This window comes from Monodelphis domestica, chromosome 3, assembly GCF_027887165.1.
Source record: "Monodelphis domestica isolate mMonDom1 chromosome 3, mMonDom1.pri, whole genome shotgun sequence".
Lineage (NCBI taxonomy): Eukaryota > Metazoa > Chordata > Mammalia > Didelphimorphia > Didelphidae > Monodelphis > Monodelphis domestica.
In genome coordinates, this window is record NC_077229.1 from 26,828,402 (window position 1) to 26,855,656 (window position 27,255).

Below are 27,255 nucleotides of genomic sequence, written 5' to 3' on the forward strand. Positions count from 1 at the left end.
CAACACCTGCCTCTATCAGTACACATACAAGGGAAGGGAGAAGGGAATAAGCATTTATGTAGCACCTACTATATGCCAAGCACTATGTACAAATATAAATTCATTTGATGGAGAAGAGTTTCAATTAACTGTTACACTTGACATCAACTGAAAAGTGCAGATTTTACCCACTCTTTGGTTTTTAACTGCCCAGTTCTTTCAAAGAAAAAAAACCTAAAGTTTTAATAATTGTTTATCTTAGTGTTGGTAAATTCCAAGTGACAATACTCTGAATTGCAGCTCTTATGAAGAGAATTCCAAAGCTGAAAAGAGCCTGAGATCGAGTCCAATCTCTTCATTTGAATAGATGAAAAACTGAAACTAAGTACCACAATAATTCATAACTGAACCATAACTGACTCCTTACAAGAAATCGGGCTTCTTTACATTCTTCCTCATCTCTCACTTGGCTGTACTACTCTGAGGCTTCTCCCTGACTTTCCCTCATGTCCCAAGAAGCTCATTACTGGGGAAACCTAATTATCTTGCAAGATCCTAGATTCCATCAGTCTTGGTACTCTTCATCTCACAACCCTTTACCCCTCTGATTGGAGGATGAGGCCATGAACTCCAAAACCTCCCTTTAAGGACAGTTGAGGTCAACTCCAACATCTCATCTCATTTCTCATGTGGCTACACTCCTTTGGGATGTCCAGAAATGGTACCTTCCCCCCACCCCCACTATTGTATACTGTCTTACACCATTAGATTATAAGTTCCCTGAGGGCAAGGACTGCTTCTCTCTCTCTCTCTCTCTCTCTCTCTCTCTCTCTCTCTCTCTCTCTCTCTCTCTCTCTCTCTCTCTCTCTCTCTCTCTGTCTCTCTCTCTCTCTGTCTCTCTCTCTCTCTGTCTCTCTCCCTCTCTCTGTCTCTCTCTCTACTCTCCCCTCCCTCCCTCCCTCTCTCTCTCTCTCTCTCTCTCTCTCTCTCTCTCTCTTTCTCTCTCTCTCTCTCTCTCTCTCTCTCTCTCTCTCTCTCTCTCTCTCTCTCTCTCTCTCTCTCTCTCTTCTCTCTCTCTCTCCTCCCTGCCTCCCTCCCTCCCTCTCTCCCTCTCTCTCTCTCCCTCTCTCTCTCTGTCTCTGTCTCTCTCTCTCTCTAACACTTACCTTCTGTCTTAGCATCAGTTCTAAGAGGGAATCACAGAAGGGCTAAGCAAAGAGATTAAGTGACTTGCCCAGGGTCACCCAGCTAGTGTCCCAATCTGAAGCAACATATGAATCTGGGTCCTCTGGAGACTCCAAGCCTGGTGCTCCATCCACTATCTTTCTCTTTCCCTATTCATGTCCCCAGTGCTTGCCCAGTGGCTGGTACAGAGCAGATGCTTAATAAATGCTTACTGACTACAGACTTACTTACTTACTTACTTACACTACCCTCTTTGGCCTTGGGGAGCAAGAAGATATTGAAAAAGTGAACAGGATGCTGCTGGTAGGAAAGTTTCTGTTTGGCTAATCTTCTGAGGTTCCCTTGGTCCAAGGAGAAAGGTTTCCAGTCAACTCAGCAAGAGCTCAATCTTAACCTTGTTTAAAATGTACCCACGTGAGCCTATTTCCAAAAGCTCAAGGATTGAAATGAAGCACTTTAGATTTCTGACTCTTGGGGAAAAGCAGGTTTGCTCTCTCCTCCCCCACCTCAGAGCCCGGGTTCCCAGGATTTGCTATCTGCATGTTTGACTAATCATTAATCAGGAGTTTTCATCTGCTTCCACCACCACTTGAACAGACTTTCCCTACTTGAGAGGAAAAGGTGTTTCAAAATTGTGATTCCATTGATACAGAGAACTACAGGTAAGAAACTTCCCTGTCAAGGTGAGCACTTTCCAGAGTTGCTTAAGGTCCAAGAGTTGAAGTGACTTGTTCAGGGTCACTCAATCAATAGATGAGGTGAAGAGGATCTTCAAAACAGGTATCTAATGAGAAACTATATTGGAAAACTATGACTAAGGGAACAATTTAAATGAAAGGAGGATAAACGGTGGCCCAATTTCCTTCAGAGCTTCCTTCCCACCTGTGTGCCCTTGGGCCAGTCATCTCCCCTGCCAGGGGCTCACTGGATTCATCTCTGAAATGAAGGTTCTTCCCAAGTGGACATCCATGGCCCTCTGGTCTCCCCGGAAAGGATTCTGGAGATAATCTAATCACATATTCCAGATGAAGGAGAAGTCATTTTTTCAAGGACCGATAAATACTGAGTTACTAGCAAAGCGCCAATTCAGGCCAAAGAAAAAGGAATGTACCACCCCTCCAGGACCAGCCTATTTGTCCCATTTTTGAACAACTCTAATTTCCAGGAAGTGTTTCTATACCTTAAGCTTCAACCGGATTATCTGCAAGTTCCATCCTTCACTCTAATTCTAACCTCTAGGACCAAGCAGTACAAAGTTAATAAACTCTTCCTTATGCCAGTCTTTAAATAAATACTTATTCTGTCCCCATAAGTCTTCCCTTCTCTGGGTTAAATGCATCCTTGAACCAATCCTCATATGGTCTGATTATAAAGGATTTCCCCATCCTGTGGACGTTCTCAAGCTTATCAATAGCGTTCCCAAAAGAGGTCATCTAGAAATGAGCAGAGGATAATGGGCCGCCTAGTCCTAGGCATCAAGGTCACTACTATACCACACGCTGACCAACAATGAACTTGCAGTCCCTTGAAATCCCCAGCTGTGTTTCCAGATGAGCTACAACAACGCCGTGGCCCCTCCATCCTGAATTGAAGTAGGAGCTAGGTACTCTGGATTAGAACGCTTTGGTCCTAGTGTCAGAGTGACAGTCTGTGGATCTTCCTGGAGAAAGCTTGATCCTTCTAAGTCCAAGAGAATTAGTGGAATATCGGGGAGCATAGAAAAGAAGAAGTAAAAAATAAAATTAGTAACGGGGGGAGGGGGGTTGTAGAGAGGAAGGAGACAGAGCAGCCCAGAAGTTGGCCCCATGGGTCAGTTCCTTTCCTAAGCTATTTCTGCTTTTTTTACCCAACTTCCTCTCTTCTTAAAACCATAGCATTCTAGAGCTGAGAGGAATCTAAAATCTACTTGCCCAATGTCTTCATTCTAAGATGAGAAAATTGAGGCTACAAGCAGGCAGATGGACAGATCCCCTGCTTCTGGTCCCCCGGGGAGCCTAGGGCAGAACTCTGGCTACTCTGGATCTCCTGATTCTGGGCTGTTCTCTTCCTCTGCTTCTAAACCCACAAACCTGGTGGAACCCCAGACCAAGGAGAGGACAAGCTTGGAGAAGCCAGGGAGAGATGGGCACACTGCCAAGAGTTGCCCCATCTCCCCTCTGCACTTTCTCTGCCAGCATCGCCCCTGGTTGGTTTCTGATTGGTATTGCCACTAACATTTGTCTTCAGGCACCTAGTTATTGTCACGGTTTATGTGTGGATCCTGTGCTGGCCTTCTTTTTTCCATCATCCCTTGACACAAGTTTCCCCAGAAGTCTTTGAAAAATCAATCAATCAACATTTATTAATCACCTAACTTATATAACTTTTTAAAATGCAACTTGAAGTCCTTCTTCCTTTAGTTCCTTTGCCACGTGGTAAATAAGTTCTAGAATTGTGAAGGGTCAGCTTCCAGCAGCCCTGATCTCTTCTATTTCCAAGCTCTAGAGGCAGTCCTCTGCCTGTCTGATTAATTATTCAATGACGATTACGAAAACTGACATTTCTATAGCACTTACTACGTGCCAGGCACTGGTCTAAGTGCTTTATAAATATTAGCACATTTAATCCCCACAATAACCCTGAGAGGTGGGTGATAGTATTACCTTCATCTTACAGATGAGGGAGAGGTGAAGTGAGTTGCCCAGAGTCATACAGCTAGCAAATATCTGAGGCCACATTTGAACTCAGGTCTTCCTGACTCCAGACCCAATGCTCTAACCATTGCACCACCTAGCTTGCCCCATATGATATATGATATGTCCAAAGAAAATTTATTATCAAAAAAGGCAACTGTTTCTCAATGTCTATGTGAATGAAATGTTCAAATGGTTAAAAACTAGAAGTTTAATTAACTTTAGAAATCTATTCATGACTTGAGCTAGAAACAGCAACTTTATCACAAAGTATTTCAGATAAGTCAACCAAAATTTGCTTTCAGTTTTCCCCATGATAAATATGGATGAGCATAAATGAATTCCACTGAATCCTATACTATACAATATCAAATGACCAATGTTTGCAAACAGTGTTGACTCTGGGATTCTCTTTTGCCAAAACAATAAAACCACTGGCTCTTAAGACAGGAAGGGTCCCTGCTGACAAACTGTCTAGTAGTCTGAACTCCTCGGTTTAAGGAGGAAGAAAATAGGATCAAGAGAAATGATATGATTTGCCCAAGACCTCATGGTTATTGAGTAGCTGAGGTAGGATTCCAACTCAGATCCTGGGACTCCAAACCTAGTGTCCTGGCCCTAAATTTGATGCCTCACCATTCTTAAAGAAGCCTATCAAAAATGGCCATCCTGGTAGCTAACTGACTCAGGGGATTGAGAGCCAGGCCTAGAGAAGGGAGGTCCTGGGTTCCAATCTGACCTGAGACACTTCCTAGCTGTGCGGGCAAATCACTTCACTCCCATTGCCTAACCCTTACTGTTCTTCTGCTTTGGAACCAATACCAAGCAGGGATTTTAAACAGAAGGTAAGGGTTTTTTAAAAATGGCCAATCCTGTTTTTTAACCCCAAGGCCTCTGGGACAAGTCAAGGAGGAGCTGTCTTGGTTTTCTGCAGCCCCCTCATTTTGAGGATAGCTCATGACCGAGATTTCTCCCACTTCCTCTTATTCCAAGCTTACGGCACCACCATGCAACTAAGCTTACATTCAAACAACAATTTCACAGCTTTGACAATTTCCAGAGCATAAACTTCCTTTTGTTTTCAGTAACAAAACTGACAGATGAAATTGTGTTTTTTAAACAGGCAAAATGCTGAATAGTTTCACAGAAACTGCCTCATTTCCTCCCCACCCAAACACAAATTTCCTCTTGCCCATAAAGCCCCCCCACCTCCAGGCAATGTGCTAACTAGTCACCACTGAGCTTGCTCCTGAGGATGCTCTCTTCAAGTCAAGACCCAGGCTGGGAAGGAGCTCCCTGACTGATGCGATTGCTATCAATGGCTAAAAACAGTTCAATTCTTGAACCCAAATTTCAAGTCTAGAGAAGAAAGAAAAAAAATAAACTGTCAGGAGTTATCGGTAATCCCACACCAAGGAGAACAACAAACTCATTGATTCAGGCAAACTTTTTGGAGCCCTGAGGACAAAGATACGTTACAATTAAGTCCGTTTTCCACAGGTTTGTCGAGAACTTATCAGTTCTACCAGGAGAATACTTATTTTTCCATTTGAAAGGTCAGTAGAATTGAGCCGGCATTCAATAAGAGATCTCTCTGCCCAGTTAAATAGGCCAAATGAGAAGGCCCGTGGAAATTCAGAGACCTTGTAAGTACACACCAAAGAGCATGAGTGAAACTGTAGGCACAAGCCCTAATGACAAGCCAAGCGACTGCAGTTAGAGAAGAACAGAGCTAGAAATCATCAGTATGGACCCTTTCATGTTCAAATTGGCCCCCGGTCACACAGTGAGTTAACTATAAGGCTCCATCTAGCAGAAGAGGCTCCGGCAGACCACCTGTGCTGTCTTTTTGCTAGGATAGCAAAGCTTCTGACAAAGGACTAAAGGGGAAGCAAGGTGGAATCCGCATGAACACTATCAGATGGTTTCCAAAACGGCTTCATGGCCAAACTCCTTGGCTGGTCTTGCATTCACTGTCAATGGAGCAGGAAGTCTCCAGGGAGAATCTCAGGGATCTGTGGTTGGCCCCACACTGTTTCACTATTTCATCAAGGGCTTAGGGAGAGGCATGGATCAAATCTGTCGATAAGAAGAATCTAAGAAGGAAGGCTAAGCCAGAGAAAGACAACATCTGGATCTAAAAAAATCTCCGACCATCAAAACACCGGGTTGAATCTGAGAAGATAAAATTCAGCAGGAACAAACGAACAGCCTTGCACCGAAGTACAAAAAATCAACTTGACCAGTACAAGATAGAAAAGGCCTAGTTAGACAGAAATTATTATAAAAAGGATCTAGAGGATTTAGTAAGCTAAAAGCCCAAAGAGTCACCAGGGTGAAGGAGTAGTCAGAAAGATGAAGGACATCCTAGGCCACAGTCTGACTTACTGCCAAGATTAAATGAAAAGAGACGCTAGTGCAGATGGGAAGAACGAGGGGAGGAATTTGTAATTTCTCACAATTGGGGTGTGTGAAAAGAATAAATATTCAAACAAGGAAGAAGAAATAGGGGGAGCAGGCTTTAGATAAACTCCAGTCTTCTCTGACATGGACAAAGGAGAATTGAATATACATACACATACACATACACATACACATTCACATACACATACACATACACATACACATACACACACACATATACATACACATACAAGAAAAAAGTTTGATATAGAAATATAGCAAATTCAAAAGGGAAATAAGTAAGGCTAAAGAAGGAGTGGTTAAGAGGGAGGATAATATGGAGGGAATTTTGTTGTTGAGTCATTCAGTCAATGTCCCCCTGGACATTGCAAGTTTGCTGCTTCCGTGACATTTTGCCATCCCTTTTTCCTTTTGTCTTCTATCTTTCCCAACATCAGGGTCTTTTCCAATGAGTTCTATCTTCTCATTATGTGGCCAAAATGTTTTCAGCTTCAGTATATGACCTTCCAATGAGTAGTCTGAATTAAATTCTTTAAAGTATTGACTGAGTTAATCTCCTTACTATCCAAGAGATTCTCAAAAGTCTTCTCCAGGGCCAAAAGTCAAAGCACTGATTCTGCAGGGCTCAGTTTTCTTTAATGTCCAATTCTCACAGCCATGTATTGCTCCTAGAAAAACTATAGCTTTGACTACATGGAGTTTTGTCAATAAGGTGATGTCTGTTGTTGAATATGCTGTCCAGATTTGCCATCGCTTTCCTTCCAAGAAGCAAGTGTCTTTTAATTTCATGGCTGTAGTTGCCATCTGCAGTGATCTTTGAGCCCAAGAACATAAAATCTGGCACTGCTTCCTTTTCTTCTCTCTCTATTTGCCAGGAAGTGATGAGACCAGTTGCCAAGATCTTAGTTTGTTTTGTTTTGTTTTGTTTTCTATATTAAGCCTCAAGCCAGCTTTTACACTCTCCTCTTTCACTCTCATCAAGACTTCTTAAGAATGGTATTGTCTGCATTTCTAAGATTATTAATAATTCCCCCAGTAACCTTACTTCCAAAACTTACTTTTGGTTCCTCCAGTCTGGGATTTTGCTAGATGTTTTCTACATATAAGTTAAATAAACAAAGTGACAATATGCAGCCCTATTGTACCCCTTTCCCAATCCTGAACTAATCAGTTATTCCATGTTTGGTTCTAATTATTGCTTCTTGGCCCACATACCGGTTCTTCAGGAGACAAGGAAAATGATTGAGTCCTTCCATCTTTTTGAGGACTTGCCACATTTTCTTGTGAGCCACACAGCCAAAGGCTTTAGAGTAGTCAATGAAGCAGAAGTATAGATTTTTTTCTGGAATTCCCCCCGCCCCTTGCTTTGTCCACAATCCAGCAAAAGTTAGCAATTTGGTCTTTAATTCCTTTGCCTCTTTGAAAACCAGTTTGCTCTTCTGGTAAGTTTCAGTTCACATATGGCTGACCCTCAGGGTGCAGAACCTTGAGCGTAACCTTGCTGGCATGTGAAATTTGGTAATTTGAACATTCTTTCGCACAGCTCCTCTTAAGGCCTGGGACATAAATAGTCATAAGCAAAACAAACTTCCTGATCCTAAAGAGAGGAGAGGGAAGGAAAAAAGAACTTAGATCTAAGGCGGTGTTTTAAATTATCTCTTTTCTTTTAAACCCTTACTTTCTGTCTTAGAATTGGTACTAAGTGTTTGAGTTCCAAGGCAGAAGAATGCTAAGGGCTAGGCAACTGGGGTTAAGTGACTTGCCCAGGGTCACACAGCTAGGATCAGAGTTGAACCCAGAGTCTCCCACCTCCAGGCTTGGCTCTCTATCCACTAAGCCTTCTAGCTGCTCCTGGATTATCTCTTCAACAATAAGGAAAGAGCTGAACAAATTGTGGTATATAAATGTAAGGAAATATCATTATGCTATAAGAAATGAGGAGGATATTATTTCAGAGAATATTGAGTAATATGACTCAGTGACGTAGGCAGAACCAAGAAACAATGTGTGTCAAGAAAACCATATTATAAAGCAACAATAAAAAGACAAGCTTTAAAAGGCTTAAGAACTCTGACCAAAGCAATGGCCAACCCCGTCTCCAAAGGACCTCTGATAAAACATTAAGGTAACAGACCCAAAGTTCTGAGACAGGCATTTCTGGACACGGCCACTGTGTGTGTCTGTTTGGCTTGAATGTGCCTATCAGTCCCAAGGCTTGGGTTCTCCCCTCTACTTTATTGGAGGCCAGGGAGGGAATCATTGTGGAAGCATGGTTCAAAATAGTGCTGTCAGAGACAGCGAGAGTGCGCTATTAAAGCACTTGTGAAAATTCAGATGAGAAAGGTCAGAGGGCAGCACAGATAAGGAGGACCAACAGCATTAGCATGTCCAATTTATTAGCTAGTGTAGAAGTAAAAATAAATAAAGCAACCTGCAATGGAGTTGAACAGTTTCCTAAGGGCTTCTCTTTCTGAGCTCTGCTGTTAATGTAGGAAAACTTTCTGGTGGTGTTTCAGTTCAGGATGGTTTTTTCTTTCACAAGAGAGACAAGATTCCAGGAATAGGGAGATAGTCCCTATGCATTCCCACGCTCAGCTGGAGCTCCAGAATTTAAGCAGGGCATTGATAAGCTTTCCAGAGGATGGATTTTTAATCTTTTTTTTCCTATCTCTGGCAGTCAGTCAGATGAAGCCCAATGGTTTTTAAATGCATAAAATACATAGGCTCACAAAGGAAGCCAATTGTGTTGAAATAAAGATATAAATGTTTCCATCCAAGTTCAAGAAGCCCTTGAAATCTACTCACCCATCATTTAGGACTCTGTGGACTCCAGGTTAAGAAAATCTGATCCAGAGGGAGGCAATCAGGATGGTGAAGGGCCTTAAGGCTATGGCGTATGAGGACCAACTACAGGACCTAGAGATTTTTCACTTGGAGAAGAGAACACTCAAGGGAGAGATGATAGTTGAACACAAGTAATCTAAAGGAGGATTAGAGCAGCAGCAGGAAAAATGAACTAAAGTTGCAAAGAGGCTCTGGTGTTCTTAGCTATCCCAAAGTAGAATGGGCTGCTTTAACAAATGGTAGGTTCTCCCCCTCCTCAGAGGTCTTCAAACACAAACTGAATGATCAGTTGTCAGGCAGATGGTGGGAATTCCCTTCATGAATACTTGAACCAGATGGCTACTGAAGCCCCTTGAAACTCCCAGATTCTGTGATTTTGTAAACTGGTTTCCCCAAGATCTTTTGAACCTCAGACTAACATTCTTTTTTTTTAAACCCTTCCCTTCCATCTTAGAATCAATACTATGTATTGATTCCAAGGCAGCAAAGTGGTAAAGGCTAGGCAATGGGGGTTAAGTGACTTGGCCAGGTTCACACAGTGAGGAAGTGCCTGAGGCCAGGTTTGAACCCAAGAGCTCCCATCTCTGGACCTCAATCTACAGAGCCTCTTAGGTATCCCTAGTTTAACTTTTTTTTTTCCATTAAACAAAAATGAATAAAATCCCATTAAGTAGATGAGTTTGGGAACAGACTGATCATATCTGTTGTCTCAAAGAACTGGCAGCCTGGCTAAATTCAGAGAGGTTCCTTTCCAGGTTGGTCATGGAATGATGGCTATTTTTGGTCCCATCAACTTGAAGATGACCTACTAAATTACAGAGAAGTTGTTATGTGTGGGAAAAGTATTCACATTACAAAATTACAGATCCCCCCAAGTATTCTGGGAGGTAGCCTAAGAAAATGAATACCTGAAAGACAGTTTTTAAAAATGTTAGCCTTAGGGCATTCCAGCAAATAAGGGAAATCCCAGTTTATCTTTACTATGATCTCCAAAGCACTTAATTAAATTCTAGCTTTTCCTCTGGAAGCTGACTCTAACTTAAGACCTCGCCAAAGGAAAACTGACATGACATGATTAATATCAAGTACTAGGCTTTAAAAACAATAGAAGATATAAAGGCAAGATTAGTAGTTCAAACAACCTATAACTACTAGAGAGGTGAAGAGAAGGCTCAGACTTAAAGGGAAAAACCAAGTTCAAGTCTAAAGACAATAAAGAGCTTCCAAATTGCCCCAAACTCAATTAAATGCTAAAAAATAAGGCCTCCTGGAATTAACTGCAACATGAAGAATTAGCCCTGTGCCAGTGTTTTTATCTCCTGTCATCACTGTAGTTTGTTGTTGTTATTTTTATTTCCAAGTCTCCCAGGGAGAAATAGGGAAGATGGGGAGTTAGGGGACAGAGGCTTCTTTTTGAAAACAATGTGACGCTCTGGACATCCTGAAGGATATTCTTTTTTTTTTTTAAACCCTTACCTTCCGTCTTGGAGTCAATACTGTGTATTGGCTCCAAGGCAGAAGAGTGGTAAGGGTAGGCAATGGGGGTCAAGTGACTTGCCCAGGGTCACACAGCTGAGAAGTGTCTGAGGCCAGATTTGAACCTAGGACCTCCCGTCTCTAGGGCTAGCTCTCAATTCACTGAGCTACCCAGCTGCCCCCTGAAGGATATTCTTAATCCAGATATAATCACCTCACTGGGCACTCAGTCCCCTTCAGGAACTCTCCTGTGTGGCAGTGTCTCTGGCTATCGGAGCAGATGAAGGGTCTTCAACCATAGCAGCACTGGTAACTGACCCCAGAGGCCAACACTTTTCCTCCAGCCTAAGCTTCTTGACCACCAAAGAGTAAGTTCAAGTTCTACTGGTCTCTTCTAGCTTTAACATTCTAGGACTTGATCAGATTTCGCAAAGATCTGGACTAGTCTATAAGTGAAAGCTCCTGCCTCTTTTCTAGCAACATAACCAAAAAGATGTAGGAAGATGTAGTCAGTACAGCACCAGGCTCACTACCAAGCACCAGCATGAGCTACTGATGAAATAGATGAAGACTGAATATACAAAGTTCTAGGTGCTACAGCAGAAAAAAATATGAAAATAGGATGAAGCGGAGAACATTGGGCATCCAGTAATGATTTTTGCCCTTCATCAAATAATCATCGTTTAATACTTAAATAAAAAAAATGAACACTGGGATTCAGTTCATTTACAGCAATTCAATTATTCAATGCAGACTTTAGTGAGCATCTGCAGTATGCTAGGAGTCCTACATTGTGCACTCTGTGGGACCCAGAAGAAATGGAAGGTATGGCCTATGCTCAGCTGACTATAAAGGTAACCTAACCCAAGCACCCAAAGGACGATCAGAGAGTAACTGATTGGACCTGGGGCCTCGAATGGTGTATGGAATAGGAAAGCAGCAGAGCAGTGGCCTAAATGGAGTCAGAATCATCAGCCTGGGAGAAGTGAAAGGGTCCTCAGCAGCCACATGGTCACACCACATACCTGACAAGTGATCATCTAGCCTTTGCCCGAAGACATCCAAGGAGAGGGAAACCACTACCTTTTCACTTTGGTACAGCTCTAATCGGGAGGACGTTTTCCCTGACATTCAGCCCTAATCTATTGTCCTAACTCTTTACTCCTCTCCATTGGGCTAAAGAGAAAAAATCAAATCGCTTCTCCATGTCACAGCTCTGCAGACACCTGAACACAGGTTTCTCTTTTTCACACTAAATGTGCCCAGTTCCTTCAATGAATCTTCATATGACATGGGCCCGAGGCCCTTTACCATCCTGGTTCTCTGCCTCTGAGCATTCTCGTCTCCCAATGAACTTCTTATCTTGTGGTTCCCAAAACTGAACTACACTCTGAGTGAGATCTGACCATGGTAGAGTCAGTGAAAATACCTCCTCAGCATCTTTCACATGGCCCCAGCTGGCATTAGCTTTTCTGGATGCTACATTATAATGCTGACTCATGACTAGGCTGCTAGCTGGGTCATGCAACAGAGAGAGTTGTGACTTGGAGTCAAGAAGACCCACATTCAAACAGTTTCCATCAGTGTCCCTGTATTCATTATATTCCTTTATAAAGTGAGGGCAATAATGGCTGCAGTACCTACTTCCCAGCTCACTGTACAGATTAAATGAAGTGTTCCATAAATCCTAAAGGGCAACATAAAGTTGGCTATTATTACAATGTCAATTCTTAAAGAAAAGGATAGGCCATCGGGATGATGAATCAATGCCCTGTGGGAAGCCATAGGCAAGAACCTCACAGGATCTCTGGATGACCACGAATGGATTCCATTATGCATTCTTAGAGGGCACATCCAAATTGAAGAAATCATAGCTTCATCGATATTCATTTAAGTATTTTCAAAGACTACTTTGGAATTATGGAGAGTCGTCTTGACCACTTAAGCCCAGAAAGCCATGTGTAGAACCTACCAAATAATCTATGTATGTTCTTCCAAGGACAACAAATTAAGTATGGATGGGTTCATCATCAAAGGGTTAACAAGCACACACAACAGCTCACAAAGATTATCTCCTGCTGAGGTATAAGAAGGCTCTACCATTTTACAAAGCAATTTGGCATTATTCCCGTAACGAGACAAAAATGTGCCTCTCCACTGACCCAGAAATTCTACTGTTAGGTATATAGTCCAGGGAGGTCTCCTAAGAAAAGAAAGGCCCATATGCACCCAAACATTTAGAGTAGCTCTTTTTATTGACGACAGCACCAGAGAACTGAAAACAATGCAGATGTCCGTCAACTGGGGAATGGTTGCATGAAGGGAAGTATATGATTGTAATGGAATATGGCTGTGATGAATACAGTGAAGTGTGCAAAGGCATGGCCTGTTACTCAAAGTGAAGTGTGCTATTCAAGACCTCTCACAATGCACACTGAAACAATCCAAACAGAATGTTGGGAAATTGTGAAGAACAGGCTTGGCCCCAAAAAGAGTTGGGAGGTCAGTCTCTTCTTTCTCTCTCTCTCTCTCTTCTAGTTTCTCTCTCTCTCTCTCTCTCTCTCTCTCTCTCTCTCTCTCTCTCTCTCTCTCTCTCTCTCTCTCTCTCTCTCTCTCTCTCTCCCTCTCCCTCTCTCTCTCTCTCCCTCTCTCCTTTGCAAAGGTGGGGAGTACAAAGGAGTAAAATATTAAATTAGACTTTTCAATATGTTCATTGGTTTTGTTCAGTCTTATTCCTTCTTTTTCTTTTTATTTAAAGTGAAATTGTTCTAAAGGATGGCTCTCTGAAAGGAGGAGGGATACAGGATGGAAATCTAGGCAAAAGAACAGAAGATATCAAATTAAAAACCTATTTTAAAAGAAAAAATAAAGTAATTGCAAACTACCATGTTGGGGGTATAAGGTCCATGTCCCTAGCAATGAAAACACAGAGTTCTTAAAGTATGAAATATTTTGACTAATCAAAGGGCTTTCTTTATTTTTTTAAACCCCTCCCTTCCATCTTAGAATCAATACTGTGTATTGGTTCCAAGGCAGAAGAGCAGCAAGGGCTAGGCAATGGAGGTTAAATGACTTGCCCAGGGTCACACAGCTAGGAAGTGTCTATGAGGCCACATTTGAACCCAGGACCTCCCATCTCTAGGCCTTGTTCCCAATCCACTGAGTCACCTAGCTGTCCTAAGGGCTTTCTTTAATTTGAAATTATGTTCTATTTTACACTGCATTCCTGAAGATGAACATCCAAAGTTACCAACTCCATTATCTGTCTTTCCCTTTGGACCCATATTCCCAGGACCTTATCTAAAGAAGGGAATTAATAAATGAATTGAAAAAGTGGAAAAGAAGAGAGCCTAATAATACCAGATCTCAAATCAGACACAAAGGCAATAATTATCAAAATGATTTGGAACTGGCTAAAAAACAGAGGTCCATCAATAGAATACACAGCATCCAGAAGCAAACAGACATAGCAGCCTAATGTTTGATAAGCCCCAAGATCCCAGCTACAAGCAGAAGGCCTTAAAATTCAACAAAAACTTCCAGGAAATCTGGAAAGCAATCTGACAGATGCTGGGTATAAAAGAGCATTTCAAACCATAGCTAAGGTCCAAATGAGTGCATGACTTAGATGTAAAAGGTCCCATCACAATGAATTTAAAGGAACAAAAAAGAAATTACCTTTCAGATCTTGGACAAGGAAAGAGTACAGGACCAAACAAGACATGCAGAGTACCACAGAAGATAAAATGAACAATTTTAAGTACATAAAATTACAGTTTTTATATTAAAAAATCAATGTACCTAAAATAAGAAGAGAAGCAAGGACTTGCTTTTGCTTTCTGTGTATTCTTGATACTTAGCACAGTACCTGGCACATAGCAGACACAACATAAATGCTCATTGACTGACTGACTTAATAATTTCTCATTTTTAATTTAGCTAAATCAGTGAGGAAAGTGCTGCCAATTTGTTCTCCACAAGATTAGGAAAGGTCAAGTTCTAAAGAGGGCTTCCTCTCCTGTACTGATTGCATAAATGCACTAACACTGGCAAGGCTCTTTACCAACCTTAAAGTGCTATTTAAAATGTTCCCTAGTGTTCTTCTTTAAATATATTATTGATTAGGATGTGAAGTGGAACAGCAAAAAGCTCCTCTTGGGAGCTTGGCTGTACCCATCAGGCCCCAAGTTGTCCCTTCATTCTACTAACATATCCCTAAGTCATTTCATCCATAGGCCTGGAAGACTAGCTGGTACAAAGCCACAAGGCTAAGCACAAAGATGCAGCAAGGCAGAGGCAGCTAAATAACACAGTGGAAAGAGCACCAGACTTGGAGTCAGGAAGTCCTGGGTTCAAATCTGAACTCAGACATTTCCTAGCTGTAAGATCCTAGGCAAGTCAGTTAATTCCGATTGCCTAGCCCTTGTCACTGTTCTGTCTTAGAATTAGTACTAAGAAAGAATGTAAAGGTTTAAAAAAAAAAAGAGCAATCCCCAAGTCCACTAAGCTCCGCCTTTAATCCCAAATGATATCATCACCAGATTCTGCAGATATTTCCAAAGGGGGCATTACTTATGCTCTAGATTTACTCTTCTGAATGAAATGACTTCTGTCTTTGACCACTTTATGATTTTCGGTTTTCAAAGAGTTTTTCACATCCATCAGTTCATTTGAGTCTCGTAATAACCCTTTGGAGTATTCAGAACAGACATTACTCTTCCCATTTTATCAATGAAGAAATTGGATCATGAAAGGTTAAGGGACAGGATGGAGTAAATGGTATTGGGTCAGGCCCAGACACAGGGATTCTGATTCCTAAGTCTATGTGTCCTGTGACTTAGAATCCCCTAGAGACCTAGGCTATGGCAGATCCCTGGCCAGGGGTAGCCCCAGGGCCACGCTTCCTCATGATCATGAACCTGGCTAGTGAGGGACTCTCCGGTACTATCCACGATCTCTTCCCCCGAGAAGAGCCTGGCTGTGGCAGAGTGAGTCCCTAGCACTTCTGAGGGCACCGTGCCTGGCTTACCCCCACCAAGCCTCCAACCAACCACAGAACAAAGCGATGATGTCAATATTTTCAGAAGCTGTTTCCCATTAGCATTTTCTAATTAGCGTACAAAGTGTCAAAGAAGAAAATGTTCATACACTTCACTGAAGCGACACAGGAGACTAGCAATAATGAAAGGAACAGTTAAGGAATGGGAATGAGAAAATGCAGTCATTTTCCCTGCTCCTCTCACTATAGATTGGTATAACAATCAATAAAAGGCCCACGAGGGCTTCTAGCTTCTAATCAGTATCAAAAATAGGAAGGGCAGATGTACGGCATACATAGGAGAATTCACCTCTGGGACACCAGCTGCACCAGTATACAAATGATTTAATACACAAAGGAGTTAACAGATCCAGCAAGAGTTGCCAAGTTAATCATGTCGATTCCCCTGGCTACCAGCATCCAGAGAGGCCTCGAAAATCAACGATAATAATGAATATACAGGAGATCTGAAGATGCCGTTGCCTTCAAAGATATGCGGCATGACTAGCAAAGGGTTCTGGGCTTTTCCCCCTTTTAAATGAGCAGATGCTTGTACTGCAAAGGGAGCTCGGCCCCACTCGGCCCCTTCACTGGAAAGAAAACTTCCAGGAGAGCCTTCCCGAGCACTAGGTAAAGTCCCGTAGAGGCGCAGAGGAGAGTGCCATGGCAGACAGGCCATTATAGACCCGCCCAGCCTCCCAGCAGCGGCACAAACCTTCAATGCCAGGCATACCAGCCACTTAAGCCTGAGCCGCCCACTTCAGAGCCAAGAGCACCTGACTTCTTCACTCTTGCTGTAATTAGGTCTTGGCACTTCCCGTAGGTAGACAGGTTCCTGCAGCCTAACTGCGGGCAGGCAGTACCTGCTTTTGAAATCATCAAAACACCATCAGCCTTGCCTTCTGGGTCTCCAAATCGCATTGGGGGGGGGGGGATAAGGGGGCTGCTGAGGTCTATTCTATCACATGACCGGTTCTGAGTCTCGTCATCGGCTAAGGCACAAGCTGACCCATTTTTCAGGGTGCCCCAACTCTCAAAGACCAGGCTCCCTGGTCGCCGAGAGGAGGTTTTGAGCCACCTTTTCATTTAAAAGGCCCCAAACAAGGCAAAATTACACTAGCAGTTTATGGCAGAAGCAGCTCGGTTAGAGGTATAGCCTCCAAGCCAGGAAGCCTTGGGCTCAGATCAGACCTCTGGCACAGACTGGCTGGGGCAATCTATTCGGTGATCTCTTAACCTCTTGGTGCCCTAAGCAGCTCTCCAGTCTGAGACTTCTAGAAGTGGTGGCAGAAGCCACTAGCTCTCTATGGCAATGAAATCACAGGTCCAGTCTCGTCTTGTGCCTCACATCCCAATTCTTCTGAACTGGATAGAAAGGCAATCTACTACGAAATAGGATGGACGTGCTCATCATCCTACTTCTCTGGATTGAAAACGTGGCTGGTTGGAATAGCAGAAAAAATAGGGAGTCAAGGGACCCAGATTCTAGTCTCAGCTGCCAGGGATTAGCTGTCTGGCCATGGGCAAAGTACCTTCAGTCAGTCAACAAGTCAGGGCATTTGATAGAGTATCAACATATATGTTGAAGCCCCCCAGAATGAAGGATGGCAGGAACTGGAAAGAAGAGAAAGCCTTCGAGCCAGAGGAAAGAAGAACGGTGTCCTACGTGTGGGCAGCCAGCAGCTACCAGAATCCCGACTCTGTGGATGATCACTACAGATCGAATGATGCTCAGAGGAGGAGTTACTTAAGGTGGGTGGTACAGGGGCCTGGAGTGGCATGATTCTGACTCTGCCACCACAGCCACTTCACCTCGGAGCTTGGCTTCATCAGCCAGATTTCACAGACACCAAATGTGGACTCTAATGTCACAAACCACAGAGTGGCCAAAATAATTGGAGTACTAAACCAATGGACTACTTTCTCTTCTCTACAACTATTTTTGAGGATCCCAACATATATTCTTGGGGGGGGGGAACAGAAGGAAACAAGGGGGGATTTGGAAAAGGACCTTCCACAATGAATGGTATATCACTACAGTCATGCTGTGCTTATTATTTGCTAACTAGAAACAAAAGAGTCAACAAAGAGGCCACCTTAAAAGGACTTCCATGCTTATAAGATTCCTTTGAATGCAAAATTCCTTGGAAGAGGTAGCAAAGAAGTAGCCTTGTCCCCAAACCCTCTGATTTTTTCAATCAAATGGAGCACAAAACCAAGAGATAACACTCACCAAAGACATCTACCACCATCAATTGAGGAAGCCCAGCAGAGGGCAAAACAAAAAGGATTCTCAAGAGACCAGGGGCTACAAAGCTTTTTTGTGTCATAAAAAGCCCCTTTCACAGGCTGGGGAAGCCTAGGGACCCCTTCTCAGAATAATGTTTTTAAGTGCAAAAAAATAAAATACCTAAGATGACAAAGGAAGCTAGTTCTAGTGATGTAGTTATCAAAATATTGAGTCAAGGCCCCCCAGCAAAACTCCTACTCTAGAGAAGGAGCCTCTGCAGATATTCCTGTCTGCAGATGGCATCACATTGGTTTCGCCAAGCCTCTGAAATAAAATCCACAACCACTTAAGAGAGTTTGACCTTGCTCTCAACACAGGAAAAAAAGAAGTAGATGAAGAATATTAGGTCATACTACGCACTTAGATGAATGACCCTGAGAGCTCATCCAACAGAACATAGATCTTGGACAGATAATACAAATGGTCAAGAAGCTGGGCCCATAATTGAATAGAAGGATGATAGTAAGCTAACTTGTCTTTGGGAAAATGAATGATTTTTTTACTGTCAACAGTATGCTTCCCAGAATGCTTCTGGGGATGTAACGTCTGCACGCTATGGAAATATAAAAGTCTCCAAAGAATTGAAATTGAATCACCTGAGAGTTATTGGAGAACCTCATGATTGGCCTGAGTAAACTACAACACATTGTCAACCAAAAAATATAGAGAAGAATGAGTGTAAAGTTTGTAATCTGAGAGATATAGAACCAAAAAGATAGTATGCCAGTAATATAACAAGGGTGAGAACTAATGGAAAGGTCATATGCTCCAGTGGTATGTTCTCCTGAGTATTCTCCTCAGGAGGTTCACCAGATAAGCTGGGAACCTTCTTCAAGTTCTTTGAACATTTTGGAGTCATCCAGGATGAAAGGGCATATTGGAGTTGGAATGAGAGGTCACACCACCTTCGAGACCTTGCCTAAAGTACTCTGTGAGCCTTTTTGCTCCTCTGTAAAATAAGGAAGTAAACAAAATGATCCTGAGCATCTCTTCCAGTCCTAGGGGCTGGAATGAAAGTCATTCAAATTGCCCTAACTTTAAAAACTCTATTAGGACATTCCATCCCCTTTACATAGTCAAACTCTTGGGGGGCAGAGGGAGGGTGCCCTAACAGTCACCTCCATTTTATCACCTCTCAACCCTCTGCAATCTGGCTTCCATCCCCAAAACTTGACTGAAACTAATGTCACCAAGATTACCAAAGGTCTCTGTTGCTAAATCCAAGGGCCTTTTCTCTGTCAACACCTTACTTGATGTCTCTGCAGATTCTGATATTATTTTGATATCATTCGTTGAATTTGCTCCTTCCGGGGTTTTAGTGACCCTGCTCTCTCCTAGGTTTCCTCCTACTTGTCTCACCACTCCTTCTCAGTGTACTTTATAGGGTCATCTGTCTCCCACCCTACCTATGAGTAGACCCAATGCTTTGTCCTGGGTCCTCTCTTCTCTTGATTAATCAGGAGATCAAAGGGTCAGAGATCTAATGCTGGAAGAAGACTCAGAACCAGCTAGTAACCAAGAATTCTTAAGCTGCGGTTCATGAACTTGTTTCTTTTTAATAAACGAGGTTTCTCGGTAATCTATATATCTTCTGCACTTAAAAAAATTAATGATCATTCTGAGAAGAGTTCCATAGGTTTCACCAGATGTCAAAGGGGTCCATGGCACAAAAAAAAATGCTAAGGAATCTCTTTCCTTTGCATCACCGAGATGTCCCATCTCAAACTCAATGTGACCAAAATTGAACTCCTATCTCTGCCCGCCCAAACCCACCTATCCTTCTAACTTCCTTAATGTACTGGGGTGCCATCACACCTCCAGTCCACTATGTTTACAAGCTAGTAATTGGCCTGAACTCTTCAAACTCATTTCACCTCTACCTACAACCAACTGGTGGCTGAATGTGGTCATTTAGCACCTCTTGCACTCCTCCAACCAGCCCATCCTAGTTCAGAATCCAGTCACCTGACAGTCTCCTGATCTCCATCTCTCTTGACTCTCCAAACCAATCTCCACACAGCTGGCAAAATGATCTTAATCAATAGTTTGGCCACGTCACTCCTCTGCCGAAGAAGCTCTTCTGTGGCCCCTAATGCCTCTAGTATCAAATACAAGTGCCTCTGTTGAGCCCTGGGGAGGTAAAGAAAGGTAAGAAGTAGTCCCTACTCTCTGATACAGAAGATAGCATGCAAACAACTACGCACAAACAAGTTCCAGACAGGATAATTGTAGATAATCAGCCAAGGGAAAGCATTGGCATCAAGGAAGCCTAGGAAAGGCTGACCTTAGAAAGTGGGACATGAGGGAGACCAGGAGGCAGAGGATTCCAGATATGGGAGAGAACCAGTGGAAAAGCTCAGCATTAGAAGAGGGTATGTCTTGTGCAAGAAGTACTAAGGAAGCCAGTGCTCTGTATTTCTTTTCTCCAGGTCCTATATCTACTTCTCTGTAAATATGTTGCGTCTCCCCCCCAAGAGAATGTTACTGTTTCACCTTTGACTATCCCTAGTACCCAGCAGGGGAAAAGAATCACTGATCAATTGACTGATTCTACCTTCATTTAAACCCCTTTAGTGACTAGCAACAGGCAGCCATTCTCTTTTCTTTTCTTTATTTGGGGGGGGGGGCGGTAATATAGCTCTGATTGATAGGCAATACTTTCCTTGAACTAAGAGAAATCTGCCACCTGCAAACTTACAGTTAATGATTCCAAGGAAAAGAGCACTGTTTTCCACTAAGACTCATTCAATCACTGACTACAAGACAGTAAAATAAACCAGAGGAATTACAGAAGTCTAATCCTGACTGTTTTAGAGGATAAACACACTTGGGTTGAGGAATCTGCTACTGCACAAAAATAGACAATCAAAAGTTGGCACCCCCCTCCACTGTGTCCCCTAATACATAAGAGCCAACTAGCTAGGCAGTACTTTTAAGACTGGCAGTGCTTTACAACACTATCTCAATTGATCCCCACATTTACTAGGTGAGTTACCTACCATGGGCATTATACCCATTTTTCATTCGAGAAAACTAAGGCTCCTTGAAGTTAAGAAATAAACAAATTCTTAAATGTAAGGGGGCAGCTGGGTAGCTCAGTGGATTGAGAGCCAGGCCTAGAGACGGGAGGTCCTAGGTTCAAATCTGGCCTCAGACACTTCCCAGCTGTGTGACCCTGGGCAAGTCACTTGACCCCCATTGCCTAGCCCTTACCACCACTCTTCAGCCTTGGAGCCAATACACAGTATTGACTCCAAGACGGAAGGTAAGGGTTTAAAAAAAAAAAAGAAATAAACAAATTCTTAAATGTAGATGGCAGAATGCAAACTAAGTCTCACATGACTAGAAAATGCCCCACAACTAGCCCAAGGCTACTTTCCCAAGAAGGTTAAAGCCCTACAAGTACAAGATAATTAGAAAGGGCTCCAGTATCGGTCCCTAGCCTCCTGCCAGTGTGTGCAAATGCATGGTTTGGTCTAGTTGCTACATTTTGTTTTTCTTTAGTTGAATTGCTTTCTCACATCAAGTTAAGAACCCAGGACACAAGCCCCTAATGCCAATGAAAATCTTAAAGTGGAACAATTGGCAAAAGTCATGGAAGGGAAGACTCCCCCAGTGCCTAACAGGATCCTTCTTGTTCAGATGCTCAAAATAAGAGCCCACACTTGTTTTCGGAGAGGGCATGTGTGGAGGATTCCACCCATAGCCACCTCACTTCTGGGGGAAGTTGAAACAGAAGGGAAGGAAACAATGAAGCCCAACTAGATAAATTTTCTGCCATGGATATTTACAAAATAGCCTCTAGTTTCATCTAGAATCTTTGGCTTCTGTTTGCCTCCCAGACCCAACCTTCACTCATCCTGGCAATTAGACCACAAACTGCCATCCAGTGGTAAGAAAAGAAGTGCCGGCTTTACCTGATAATGGCAGCGTAACAGACGTCATCTGACAATGAACTGAAAACATCAGAAAATGTTAGGTTAAAAAAGCTTTGCACACAGAGAATAAATCCAAAACAAACAAGCAAACAAAAGAGGATATGAGGGCAGTGTGGCTACCTAGAAATCAGGAAGAACAGGGTTCAAATTATGCCAGTTTTACATACAGGCTATAAATAACAGGCAAGTCACTGAACATCTCAGTGTCGGAAGCAATTCTCTAAGATTATAAATTACAAGTGAGTTGCTAATGGACTTTTGTGAAGAGGATCCCCAAACAGAAGAAATCATATGATCCTACCCCTTCCCGAAAAATGCTCCATCTAGTATTATCCTTCTAAAGTCTAGCATAGAATATAGATGTTTAAGCTGCTCTTGATGCAACCGAATCACAATTTATTTCTAAAAGAAATTTAAAGCTGGGCTCTAAATGATTTACCCAATGAGAAAAACCAAAAATATAATCTACAAAGATACATATTTTTGGAGACTAAAAGAAAACCTCTAGCTTATAATTTCATGTTTTAATCCTATTAGAAATGAGCAGGGCCTCTATCTATTCTCTTTAGGAAAAACTCTTACCAAAGCATACCACGGAAAGACAAAGGCAGTCATACAAGGAAGTTAATATCCCAAGCAAGCATAATGAAGATATTTTAAAGGAGACAGGAAAAAGCAGAAGTCATCATGAGTTTCAAACACCAAGAAAAAATATTTTAAGAAATGAAAGCTTAAAAAAAACACTACTAAAAATGCTGACGTGTGGGTAGAGATCATGTTATTTTTCATTTTTGTATCTCAGTATCTGGAACATTGTAATAAATGTTTATTCAATCAAGTATACATATAAACCCTACTTATTCAGACTCTTGTGTTTTTTTCCCTTTTGTTGGTCAGGTGTTGGGGGTGGCTTTCAAACCAGGGTCAGGGAAACACAATTTGCCACAATCAAAAATCAGACAAGACAGATATTCCCTAGTTGAACATTGTGCAAGTATCTCTCACTCATCAGAATTTTAAAACTGCATTCATTTAAGTTTTTTAAGATAAGTTGAATTCTTGACTAGGAATATTCACAAAGTACAATGTGCTTACAACTTTCTAATTTAAATTCCTTGGTATTTCAGATAAAAAAATAACACAAGACCATGGTGAGACACTGGCTAACCCCACACAACCCCAAAAATGTGATGAGTTTTTCTTCATTTACACAATCTCACTTTTCTAACATTTTCTCTCTATTTTTCTATAAACAGGATGTATAAAATACAATATTTCCCTATAATCAGTTAAAAAGTCAATATTTTCTATACTACAATGGTACTCGTGTGTGAAATGGCAAGATCATCTAATCATGGTTTATCATCATAAAAACAAAATTATTTGGCTTTATTTTATGGCAAAAAGAAATCTTTCCTATAGCAATCAACTTGACTACTTAAATTTTTGTTTTGTTTAGGATTTAAATTATTTTTAAAATAACACTAAAATTTCAGCATAGAAAAGAAATTTCTTAAATCCATTTCACAAAACAGCTATTGACACTTGAGAGACTATCTGCATTATACTGTAGAACTCATGTGATGGTTTTGACTTATCACTGGGAAGGGAAAATGCCATATACCACTGTTTCACTGACAAAACCATCACTTCAGTTTGGAATAGCACTAATCTCCAGGAAGAAAGCCATCTTATTGAGGTTATCCTAGCTAAGGGTTTTAATTGTGAATTTTCTCACTTAGTTCAAATCCCTAGCCAACTTCTACCAAAAGGAAATTTTCATTTTTCAACTCATTGAAAATAAACCACCCAAAATCCCTTTTCTAACTGCTAGACATCTGCCTTTTTCACAACGCAGTCCATTAGCTATTTACTTCTAATTCCTCCCCAAATCCCATTTTTATCCTTAAATATTATAAAAGCAGCAAACTGCACATGACAAAAAATATCCCTAATGATATCACACCAAAGGAGGAAAAAGTGACTGTTTCCCTTCTAAAACCCCCTGAAAACACACACACATGCACACACACAATTTATCCATCATTGATTTGGTTCCTTGATGAAAAAAGAAAATAGAAAAAGAAGGAAGGGGAAAAAAACTCTCTGGATGATTATCAGCTTAGAATGTCCAACTAAAAGAAAGGAAATGAGAATTCAGCTACCCAGATCAGAATGCATGCCAAGGAGACAGTGAGTGGTACCTGCTTAAGCTTAGCTGAGATAATACTGATTGGTGTCAAGGGTCGAGATAAAGTGGAAATGGCAAGGAAAGAGACAGATTCATGGGATTCCTAGTGCTGACCCGGACCCAGGGAAGTAATGATCTCCTATCTGACCTTTACATTTTACATAGGAAGCCACTGAGTCCCAGGAAAGCAGCGACAGAAGCTAGAGAAGTCTTTGGACTCCTCGGTCATCTCTTCCCTCTTAAAGATAATAAATACTGGAAAATTAGTGAGGACTGCAAGTTTGGGTAAGAACTAGTTTTCCTCCAAGCTAAAGGTTTCAGCTAAGAGAAGGGCACCACCAACCCAGAGCCAACACACACACACACACACACACACACACACACACACACACACACACACACACACACACACACGGCCACCCAACAAGAGAAACAAACACAACAATAGACGCAGCAGAGACAACACAGACACGGAGACACAAAGCAGACACCCAGACAGCCTGTGGCCACGACAGACATCCATAAAGGGATACACTGCCTGGGTTATAACTACACACACTGACAGACACACGTGCAGGCACACATACAAACACACAGAGAAGCATGTATACGGAAGCACACACCGAAAGTCCTCCCCCCCCCCCATCCCAGCAGAGACCCATAAGGGAGATGCGCACCCCAGAGGCTGAGACCAGGGAGGGAGATATACGCAGCGCGGTACACCCAAGAGGTGTATCTGCTCCCAGGGGCAGATGTAACTACGAAGAGGCAGATTTCCTTGGCGGCAAATGTTCCCCCAGGAGCAGATAGCCCCCCTAAGAGGCAAATGAACCCTCAGAGGCAGATGCCCCTGCAGGGTCAGATGTCCCCCCGGAGGCAGATGGTCCAGCAGGGTTAGATAACCCCACAGAAGCAAATGCATCTCCCGAGGCAGATGCCGCGGCAGGGTCAGAAGCTCTCCCAGGGTCATATGCCCCTCTCCACCCTGAGGCAGATGCTTCCGCAGGGGCAGATGCACTCCGAAAGGCAGATGCCCCTTCAGGGGCAGAAACCTCCGCAGAAGCAGATGCATCCTCAAAGGCAGATGCCCCTCAGCAGAAGCAGATGCTCCCCGCAGAGTGAGATGCCCCCGCAGGGTGAGGTGCCCCAGTGGGTCAGCCGCGGGGACCGCCATGGAGGAGTTCCGGGGTGGAGGGGTCGCGGCCCCGGGGCGATGCTGACTCACCTGGGCTCGGGCAGCGTGATCTTCTTGCTGGCGCGCGCCGCCGGCGTGGCCTTGCTCTTCTCCATGGCCATCAGGTAGCTCACGTCGGCCAGCACGGCCTCCAGGTCCGCCATGTTGGCTGCGGCTGCGGCGGCAGCGGCTGCGGCCCCGCTCGCGGCTCCGCTCGCGCCCCTCCCCCTCCCCCTCCGCAGCCGCCGCTCCGCCCCCGCGCCCCTCCCCCCGCCCCGCGCTCGCCTGCTTGCTCCTCCCGCGCTCCGGCCCCGGCCCGGCCCCCAGCCCCTCCGCCCTCGGCGCCGGCCCCGTCGAGATGGGGCGCAAGAGCTAACGGGGAGCGACGCACGCGGCCCGCGGCCCCAGGCGGCGGGCGGCCCGGGAGGGGACGCGCGCCCGGAGGCCAACGGCTCCCCTCCCCCTGGCCTTCACCCGTGCGCGCGCCCGCGCCCAGGACCCGTCGCAGCCACCGCGCTGCGCCGCGCCGCGATCCCGCCCGGGGGCGCCCTCCCTCCTCGTCCTCCTCCTCCTCCTCCCCCGCCCGCTGCTAACGGTCACAGGGCGTGCGCCCCGCCCGCCCCAAGTCCGGTGCCGCTGATGCTGATGTTGCTGTCGTGATGTCGCTGCGGATGCTGGTGCTGATGCTGCAGCGCCCGCGTCTGCGGTCGGCCACCCCTCCTGCTGCATTCCCCCCCACCCCGCCCGCGTCCTGGAGGGCAGGCTGAGAGGAAACTGAGCCCTGTGGAGGGGAAGGGACTTCTCCAAGGTCTTAGAATCATGCCTCTAGAGCTGGAAGGAACCCCAGAGGGCAGCTCTGAGGGAAAACTTAAGGTGTAGGAAGTGGAAGGGATTCCCCCAAGGTCATAGGCTTATGGATCTAAAGCTAGAATGGACTTGTCAGGGCAACCCTCCCCTTATTCAGAGGAAGAAACTGAAGTGAAGGGGAAAAGGGGCTGGCCTAAAGTCATAGGATCAGGTACTCTACAGCTGGAAGGGACCCTGGAGGCTGACCCTGCCTGGGACAAATGAGTCCCATCCCCCATCCCACCCCCATCAGTCCAAAGAAAGGCTTGGCCCAAAGTCTTGACTCTAGAGCTGGAAAGGACCATAGGCCACGGATGCTGGATGCACCTAGGAGAAACAGCTGGCCAAAGGGAAGAAAGCTTGGCCCAAGTTCATGGAACTTTCTAACCTCCCATTTTTAGCAGATGTGTAAACTGAAGCCCAGAAACATTAAATGGTTTGCCCCCATGATCTCCTAAATGTGCAAAGACAAAGTGAACAGTCAGATCTAGTGAACAAGCATTTATTAAGCACTTGTATTAAGCCTTAGAAATACAAAAAGGCAAAGCAAACATAAGCCCCTTTCCTTGAAGAACTCCTAGTCAGTGTGGGAAACAGCATGTAAATAACTATGTACATACAAAATTCATAAAGAGAGATTGAAAGGAGACTAGCAACTGGGAGGAGGAGAGAGGAAATTCTTGTAGGAGAGATTTGGACTCAGCTTGAAGAAAAAGAAGCTAGGGGGCCCTAGCTAGTGTGGAGGGAGAACATTCCAACTATGGGAGACCAAGTCTGGAAATGGAGTGCCCAAACATTCTTACGTGGCCAGTGTAGGTGGATCAGGTTGGTGGAGGGCAATGTGGTGTGACAAGACCAGGAATTATAGACTTGAAGCTAACAGGGATCTTAAGAGATCACCAAAAACAAAATTTTCATTGTATAAAAGGGAAATCCCACACCCAAAGAGGGAGAATATATTTACCTCTGAAAGGGAATTTCGAGAGCATCTATTCCAAATGCCCCTGATTTACCAAAAGCTGTTCTATGAACCCCGTCTACTCCTCCAAGATAAATTTATCACCTGAAACCATTCTGGAAAGTGATTCAGCCTTGATAACATCTCAGTACTCTCAATTTCTTCTCCCTTCTATTTGTAGGGCTGGAGAGCAGAGCCCTGAGCCCAAGGCCTCCCTTAATGTAAGGTCAGACTTTTCCG

General features: G+C 43.6%; 1 protein-coding gene across 4 annotated transcripts in view; it reads right to left on the minus strand.

The window, feature by feature from the left end:
* Positions 1 to 25,463, minus strand: part of GRK3 (G protein-coupled receptor kinase 3) — a 182,237-nt gene extending 156,774 nt beyond the window's left edge. The window contains exon 1 of one of the 4 annotated variants that reach the window (XM_056821573.1): positions 25,263 to 25,462. In XM_056821573.1, the coding sequence (XP_056677551.1) occupies positions 25,263 to 25,375 (113 nt within the window). In that variant the 5' untranslated portion in view covers positions 25,376 to 25,462. Of the gene's footprint in view, positions 1 to 25,262 lie in introns of all 4 variants that reach the window. The other 3 variants (XM_001362084.3, XM_056821574.1, XM_016432457.2) reach the window with 3 other exon arrangements.
* Between the last annotated feature and the right edge of the window lie 1,792 nt (positions 25,464 to 27,255).